The 8646-nt window shown below is 45.4% G+C and overlaps 1 protein-coding gene across 1 annotated transcript in view; it reads left to right on the top strand.

Annotated features, from left to right (window-relative positions):
* MYLK3 (myosin light chain kinase 3) overlaps positions 1 to 8646 on the top strand; it is a 43004-nt gene that overhangs the window by 30426 nt on the left and 3932 nt on the right. The window contains exons 10-12 of the mRNA XM_011961658.1: positions 4229 to 4357; positions 6221 to 6373; positions 7630 to 7762. Of these exons, the coding sequence (XP_011817048.1) occupies positions 4229 to 4357; positions 6221 to 6373; positions 7630 to 7762 (415 nt within the window). The remainder of the gene's footprint in view (positions 1 to 4228; positions 4358 to 6220; positions 6374 to 7629; positions 7763 to 8646) is intronic.

The following is an 8646-nucleotide window of genomic DNA, read 5'->3' as shown; positions in this document are numbered from 1 at the left end:
TTTTTTTTTTTGAGACGGAGTCTTGCTCTGTCGCCCAGGCTGGAGTGCAGTGGCATGATCTTGGCTCACTGCAACCTCTGCCTCCTGGGTTCAAACAGTTTTCCTGCCTCAGCCTCCCAAGTAGCTGGAACTACAGGTGCCCGCCGCCATGCCTGGCTAATTTTTGTATTTTTAGTAGAAACAGGGTTTCACCATGTTGGCCAGGCTAGTCTTGAACTCCTGACTTCAAGTGATCTGCCCACCTCAGCCTCCCAAAGTGCTGGGATTACAGGCATGAGCCACCACGCCGTGCCCTCCACCGCATCCACGAGTGGAAGGAAACACAGCATCGCCCCTGGATGCAGAGCTGCGTGCCTGAGCTCAGCTCTGCCTTCCAGCACCTGCTTCCCAAGCAGCATCCACACCCTCAGTGCTGGTTTTCCTGGTCATTCCTCCACTGGTTGAAGTGTAAACGTTACCCATTTGTAGTGTGATCATGCATTTTCAGTGCCCCATGTGCTGCTAGTGTAAACGCAGGAGGAAGTTCACATCATCCCACAAGGCCTTCAGGGTCTCTATCACACAGTGTATTGTAGTTTATAAACAGAAAAAAATCACATGCAATCTACTATGTTAGCAAATTGCTTAGTATTTTCCCTGATAATATACTATAAAATTCAGATGCTTCCCACACGCTTGCATGTCGTATACACTAGGGCAGTGTTTCTCAACCTATTTCATTATCGTTACCTGCCCTGTAGTGAGCCCTTTTTGACTTTATTTCCCCAATCGCCTAGTCCCCCTATGCCATGAAATTTAATACCACTGATGTACTGCGTATCTGTTTATGTGCTGTGGCCCTTTGGAGAGCCACAAACCATTGTAATAGGTAAGACTGTTTTGTCCCCCAAGAACCAATGTTTGTCCCCCATGGGGCAATATTGTCTTCACTGAGAATGCACACGCTGGTGTATGCAGTACACTCTCAAACACCTGATGGTCCGCTGCCAAATGAGCATTTGCAGGGACACATTGTGAACACCGAGAAAGAAGCAACCATTGGAGGACACCCCTGGAGTCAGGGAAGGCTTTTCTGAGCAGTTGGCAGGGACTGGTGGACAGGATTTGCTGTCTGCAGGCAATGCTGCTATGCTGGCAAATGCTTCAGCACTAGCCCTAGGGGAGTGGGGAGTGAGAGGGGATGGGTTTGATTTGTAATCTTTGCCAGTGTTTGCTAATTACAAGCTACCCAGATGATATCACTGAAGGCGGAGCTGGAAGGAGAGGCACTCAGGACTCCTGTGCACCTGAGAGCCAACTCTAGCGTAGCACTATCTGGAGGGGAGGTGGGGGGGGGCCCTGTGAGTTGTAGGCTGAGAACAGGGTGCACACTGTATGTGCAGGCCGGTCGGGGGAAAATACAGTCGAAGATGAGAGCACTAATGGGGAATCCTGAATGCGAGGCTCACACGTCTGAACATTATCCTATAGGCCAGGGTCCTACCTGGTGGGGAGGTGAAAAGGGCTGTAGGTCAATTTACCAAAACTTAGTCAAACCAAAAACCTCCATGCTGAGTGGCTGTTTGGGGAAAAGCTCTCAAATTGTATTTCCTCTGCTCTCACACCACAGCAAACAACACTGAAGACTTCTGTGATCAAAAGCAGGCAGGTGGGTTCCCCACCAGTGAGCAGCAGATGCCAGCTGGGTGTCCTGCAGTTCAGTTCCGACATCCCCTACTGGGAGATAGCGTCAGATCCCACAGGTTAAGGGCTTAGTCCTCAAGGATACCCCCTCTTCCCCCAGTCACTGGTCACGAGTGCAGGCCTCTGGAGCTTCTGATGGAATGTCTTCATGTTGGGGTTCCCACGACCCTCTCTTTGGGTTTGCTTAATTTGCCGGAATGGCTCAAAGAACTCAAGGAAACACTTACTTACATTTACCTGTTTATATTACAAAGAATACAGGTGAAGAGGGACATAGGGCGAGGTATGGGGAAAGGGGCATGGAGCTTCCATGCCTTCCCTGAGTGTCCCCCTCTCCAGGAATCTCCCCGTTTTCAGCCATCGGGAAGCTCTCCAACCCTGTCCTCTTGGGGTTTTATGGAGGCATCATTACATAGGCATGATTGACAATGGCACAGAAAGGTGATTGGACAAAAAGCCCATGATCTAAACCCAGCAAAGCCTGTCTTTTTCTTAGCCTCTCTGTGTTGCATTCCTTCCTTTAGGGTAGGGGGCAGGACCCTCTCTAGAATGAAGGTCTTTTGATCCACAGTCAGATTAGAGTCCTGCCTTGGGCAGGTGAAAGAAGGACTGGAGAAGGACACAGAGAGAGAGGTTCTCTCCTGAGGCCTAAAGTGTCCCAACATTATAACAAGGACTATGCAAGTTAGAAGCCAGGGGGAAAAAAAAATATATATATATATATGTATGTATGTGTGTGTGTGCACGCGCTATATATCTCTCTCATAACATGTATCTATCTATCTATCTATCTATCTATCTATCTATCTATCTATCTATCCATCTAGTCTCCCGGCCCAGTCCCTCAACCCCCGCCACCTTGCTGCTCTTTCACTGGATGGGCTCAGCTGTGTTGGCGCTGAGTCATTGTCTGCCTGGCTCTCAGCAAATTTGGAGGAGAGGAGATTGCTCTCTGAAAGCTGATTTAAAGGAAGCAGGGTATACTGGCAGAATATTCATTTTATTTATTTTATTATTGTTATTCTCAATTGCCTCATCTATAAAATGGGGATGATAATCCTACCTATTTCATAGGGCTCTTGGAAGGAGGGAAAGAGATGCTACACATGTATAAAACTTTTAGCATAGTACCTGGCAAATAAAAAGTGCTCATGAAATTTTAGCTAGAGACTCTTTTTCTTCAAGAGTGATTCTAAAACACACTATTTGCCCCCCTTTCCCACTCAGCCATTGACTGTCTTCCTAGCCTTAAACTTCATGTCCAGAACTTTTTCTAATTTTTTATTTTTGGAATTGTGGTTTAAAAAATACATAACATAAAAGTTATCACCTAGTGTCCATCAGTGGATAAAGAAACTGGGGTATATATATGCAAATGAATACTGTTCTGCTTCAAAAGAGAAAGGAATCCTGTCATTTGCAGCAACATGGATGACTCTGTAGGGCATTATGTTAGGTGAAATAAACCAGGCTCAGAAAGACAAGTACCACGTGATCTCACTTAGGTGTGGAATCTGAAAAAGACAAACTCTTACAGGCAGAGAGTTGGATGGTGGTTACCGAAGGCAGGGCAGGTGGCACTGGGGAGATGTCGGCCAAAGGATACAATATTTCACTTAGAAAGGAGGAATAAATTCAAGAGAGCCATTGTACAACATGGTGATTATAGTTAATAACAATGTATTGTATACTTGAGAATTGCCAAGAGAATAGACTTTAAGTGTTCTCACCATAAAAAGTAAGTATGTGAGGTAATACATATGTTAATTAGCTTGATTTAGCCATCCCACAATGTACACATGTATCAAAGCATCATATATACCGGTTGGATGTAGTGGCTCATGCATGTAATCCAGCACTTTGGGAGGCCAAGACAGGCAGAGTTTTTGAGCTCAGGAGTTTGAGACCAGCCCGGGCAACATGGTGAAACCTCATCTCTACAAAAAATACAAAAAATTAGTCAGATGTGGTGGTGTGTGCCTGTAGCCCCAGATACTCAGGAAGCTGAGGTGAGAGAATTGCCTGAGCCTGGGAGGTGGAGGTTGCAGTGAGCCGAGATCTTATCACTGCACTCCAGCGTGGGTGACAGAGTGAGACCCTGTCTAAAAAAAAAAAAAAAAAGCATCATATATGCCATAAATATGTACAATCAGTACATTCATATTTTTGTGCAGCCAATCTACAGAACTTTTTCATCTTGCAAAACTGAGATTCTATACCCATTAAATAATAACTTTCCATTTTCTGCCTGCCCCTAACCCCTTCCTTATTTCTGTTTCTATAAATTTGACTACTGAAAGAAGCAAACGCCTGGAGGAGGAAGACTGTAGTTTTCTGATTCTATCACTGACTTAGAAAAGCCTGAAGTCTGGGGCCTGGGATCTGAGTATTCCCCAGTAATTCACAAGTGTAGTGTGGGTGTGGGGTCCAGGCCATATGGCTGATGGGAAGTGGGGAATGTCTGCATCCCACCAGAGATGAGCCCCAGCATCCACATCTCCCAGGCCTCACCCCATGGTTCTTTGTACCCTCCCCTCTTCCCCAGGTACAAGCCTCGAGAGAAGCTGAAGGTGAACTTCGGCACGCCTGAGTTCCTGGCCCCAGAAGTCGTCAACTATGAGTTTGTCTCATTCCCCACGGACATGTGGAGCGTGGGAGTCATCACCTACATGCTGTGAGTGCTTCGTAGCCTGGCTCTGAAGTGGGGATGGGGTTCATTTGTCTTCCTTTGGGTAGTCTTAGAAGCAAAATTTTGAGCACAAGTAGTCTATTTGGGAAGTATCCCCAGGAAACCCCAATAGAGGAATAGGGTAGTGAGACGGGGAAGGAAAGGAGCCAGGGAAGGGTATGTTATCAAGTCAGTTACCATATTTATAAGGCGGTCGTATTTCCAAGTTATTGTAGTAGGTTAATACTGAAAAAATTGAGATGTGCTGATATTATTCCCTGGAACAAAGGTCTAAAGGTCTGTTTCTTGGTAAGGAAGGCCTACTTGGGCTTCAGCAGCTGTATCAAAGTTATGGGTTGAGCTGGGCACGGTGGCTCATGCCTGTAATCGCAGCACTTTGGGAGGCCAAGGTGGGAGGAATGCTTGAGCCAGAGTTCAAGACCAGCCTGGGCAACACAGAGAGACCCTGTCTCTACAAAAACCAAAAAAATTAGCTGGTCATGGTGGTGTGTGCCTGCCATCCCAGTTACTAGGGAGACTGAGGTGGGAGGATTGCTTGAGCCTGGGAGGTTGAGGCTGCAGTGAGCCATGATCATGCCATTGCATTCCACCCTGGGTGACAGAGCAAGACCGTGTCTCGAAAAAAAAAAAAAAGTTATGGCTTGAGCCATTGAATTTTTTGGTACCGAGACATAAAAGTAATAACTGAAAAAAACAAAGGTATTCATGACTCAAGAGTAAGGCCCAATTGTGGGCAACTAGAGTTTCATTCTGCTGGGGAACTCCAGAATCCATCATGGAATACCCCCTGAGAGTTATTTCATCTAGGGGAGGGAGTTGGGGTATTTATACACTAACTCTTATCAGTTATTCCATGTGGACTAATGGAGATGGGGTGGAATTGATTTCCTGATACTTCTGGGTGGGTAAAGCAAGCTTCGGCTGGAGAGAAAGCCCTCCAGCAAGGACATGCATGTGCTTTGGTACAAATGGAGCTGGATTATGCCTATAATCCCAGCACTTTGGGAGGCTGTGGCAGGAGGATTGGTTGAGCCCAGGAGTTCGAGGCTGCGGTGAGCTATGATTGCACCACAGAACTCCAGCCTGGGTGACAGAATGAGGCCCTGTTTAAAGACAAAACAAAATAAAAACCCAAATGAGGCTGGAGTGCACTGAAGGGGTAAGGGGGTGGGGGGCAGGGCAGGATACCCTTTATGGCATCGTTGAACCCGTGCTCCCTGTTTTCTTCTCTGTCCGGCTGTGGACTTCCCGTGGCTGCTTTCTCAGAGGCAAAGTCATGTTTTGCTTCTGATCTTCTGATTATTGTGTAACTGCTATGCACTGTCCCTGCACTCAGATGTGTGAGCTGCACCAGGCTGGGGAAGTTCAGATCCCTGAGGCTGGCCGTCAGGGTATCCTGCTTCTTCTACCCTCCCTCTAGCGGCAGCCTAATAAAGCCCATTTTCCTTTGGCTTGGGGCCTGGGTAGCATCTAAACAAGCCTGACTGTCTCAAGGACACGGAAGGCTATTTCTATTTCTAAAATTAAATCAATGTGTACTTGATAACTGGGCATATGAAGTTGGGCCCTAATTTTACTCTTTATTTCAGGAATGAGGTGGAAAGAGGTGAGCACAAGAGGGGACTTATTCCAAAAATTCTTCTTGCCTCCAAATTTTAAATCCTTCTGTGTCCTCCCTTTAATGAACACACTGGACTCCATCCTGTGGAGAAGTAGTGGGGGTGCTTTTCTTTTGAACCCTCTTGGTTCTGGCTAGGTCCACTTGAACTCTGTAAGCTTCTCTATTCTGCCAACGCATGTTGGCAAATGTGGCCTCTACCTACTGATGGTCCTTTCTCTCTTCTATAGACTCAGTGGCTTGTCCCCATTTCTAGGGGAAACAGATGCAGAGACCATGAATTTCATTGTAAACTGTAGCTGGGATTTTGATGCTGACACCTTTGAAGGGCTCTCGGAGGAGGCCAAGGACTTTGTTTCCCAGTTGCTGGTCAAAGAGAAGAGGTACCTTTCATTGCTTGTCACTCATGGGGACCCCAGGTCTGGGAGCTGGGCAGGACTGCTGACTGTGAAGGTCTTTCTTCCTGTGGACAAATTCTGTTCAAGATTTCTTAGTTTGCTACTTCTTTGGAAAAATAAAGGGAACAGAGAAAGGGACAAAGAAAATCAATGAAACAAACAAGTAGGGGCATAAAATACAGTTTTAGAAAGAAGCATACGTAGATCAGTCCTATCTGCAAGTTATCACCTGTCATAGGCTAAGGTTGAAAAAAACCTGAGCTATGCAGATGTTATTTCCAGAAGAAAGATCTGAATACCTTGTTTCTTGGTGAAGAAGATCTATTTAGGCTTCAGCATCTGTATCAAAGTCATGGGTCAAGCCATGTGAGTTTTTTGATACTCAGAATAAGGTAATAACTGGACATAACCAAAGGTATTAACAACCCAAGGCTAAGGCCCAAGAGTCTGGGCTCTAAGACAGCTTGTGTTTCCCTGATTTTTACAGTTTTGTTTCTTTCTGACTGTGAAAAGTTATGTGAGGGGGAAAAAAAAAATCTAAGTCAGATGAACAAGTTGCCTTCATACTCTGGAAGGAGAAATGAGCTTCCTTCAAATTTCCTGTTCTTTTGCTTCTTTAAGAGCAATTCCAGGCATAGCTAGCCTTCCTACTGCCCTGCTTCAACTTTTTTTTTTTTTTTTGAGACGGAGTCTTGCTCTGTCGCCCAGGCTGGAGTGCAGTGGCATGATCTTGGCTCACTGCAACCTCTGCCTCCTGGGTTCAAACAGTTTTCCTGCCTCAGCCTCCCAAGTAGCTGGAACTACAGGTGCCCGCCGCCATGCCTGGCTAATTTTTGTATTTTTAGTAGAAACAGGGTTTCACCATGTTGGCCAGGATGGTCTCGATCTCCTGACCTCGTGATCCGCCCGTCTCGGCCTCCCAAAGTGCTGGGATTACAGGCTTGAGCCACCGCGCCCGGCCCCTGCTTCAACTTCTTAGCCTCCTCTGGGAAGTGGTTCCTCCCAGAATCACTGGAACATGTTCCTGCTATAGAGGTCAGAGAACATTTTGCTGACAACCTTCTGGCACTTTGAAGGAAGGGAATTTTAGACACAAAGAGTTCCCTTTTTAGTACATGGCATGAATCTGCCTAAATGATTAATCTGTTCCACTGACTCAGGCTTCCTACCCAACTGAACAGATTTTTGGATGAGAAAAGGCAACTCCAACTAAAAGTCTTAACTGCTGTTTGATTTCACAGCTGCAGAATGAGTGCCACACAGTGCCTAAAACATGAGTGGCTGAATAATTTGCCTGCCAAAGCTTCAAGATCCAAAGCTCGTCTCAAATCCCAACTACTGCTGCAGAAATACATAGCTCAAAGAAAATGGAAGGTATTTGGTTTTTCTCTTAGTAAAGGTGAAATTTGTCATTCTAATCTGTCCTTTGAAAAAACTGCAGCTACGTTTTCTTTTCTTTTCTTTTTTTCTTCTTTTTGGGTTTGTTTTTATAGACAGGGTCTTGCTCTGTCGCCCAGGCTAGAGTATAGTGGCATGATCATGGCTCACTGTAACCTTAAATTCCTGGGTTCAAGCAATCCTCTCACCTCAGCCTCCTAAGTAGCTCGGACTACAGGCATGTACCACCATGCCTTGCTAACTTTTCTATTTTTTGCACAGACGAGGTCTTTTAAGTTGCCTAGGATGGTCTTGAACTCCTGGCCTCAAGCAATCCTCCTGCCTCAGCCTCCCAAAGTGCTGGCATTACAGGCATGAGCCACTGCACCCAGCCTGTAGCCAAATTTTTACTTACATTTTGATTCTAAACAGAAAGATTATTTAGGGGGAAAAATCTTTCTCATGTCAAAAGCTGCTAACTTGATTTAAAAATGTCACAGAGCAAAAATAACTGGCATAAAACTTACATTTGGTTGTGCTTATATGGATACTTGAGGTGACAGAATGAAGCTTAAGCGTATGTTCTCAGTGGCAATCACAGTGAAGCTCCTGAACTAACTCCTTAGAGCTTGAGGCCTGATTCGTCCACATTTTAGAAATGGGAGATAAGAAAGGCCTGTTAAACTTTTAAAACTTTATAATTTTGTTTACAACAGAATTCTTTAGTACCATGGACATAAAACCTATCTTAAAAGCAATTGTGGAAAAGGCCTTTGACAAAATTCCACAGCCCTTCATGCTAAAAACTCTCAATAAATTCGGTATTGATGGAACGTACCTCAAAATAATAAGAGCTATTTATGACAAACCCACAGCTAATA

The sequence above is a fragment of the Colobus angolensis genome, unplaced genomic scaffold, assembly GCF_000951035.1.
Source record: "Colobus angolensis palliatus isolate OR3802 unplaced genomic scaffold, Cang.pa_1.0 Scaffold561, whole genome shotgun sequence".
Classification (NCBI taxonomy): domain Eukaryota; kingdom Metazoa; phylum Chordata; class Mammalia; order Primates; family Cercopithecidae; genus Colobus; species Colobus angolensis.
The sequence above is the reverse complement of the archived record's forward strand: the minus strand, read 5'-3'. Positions and strand labels throughout refer to the sequence as shown.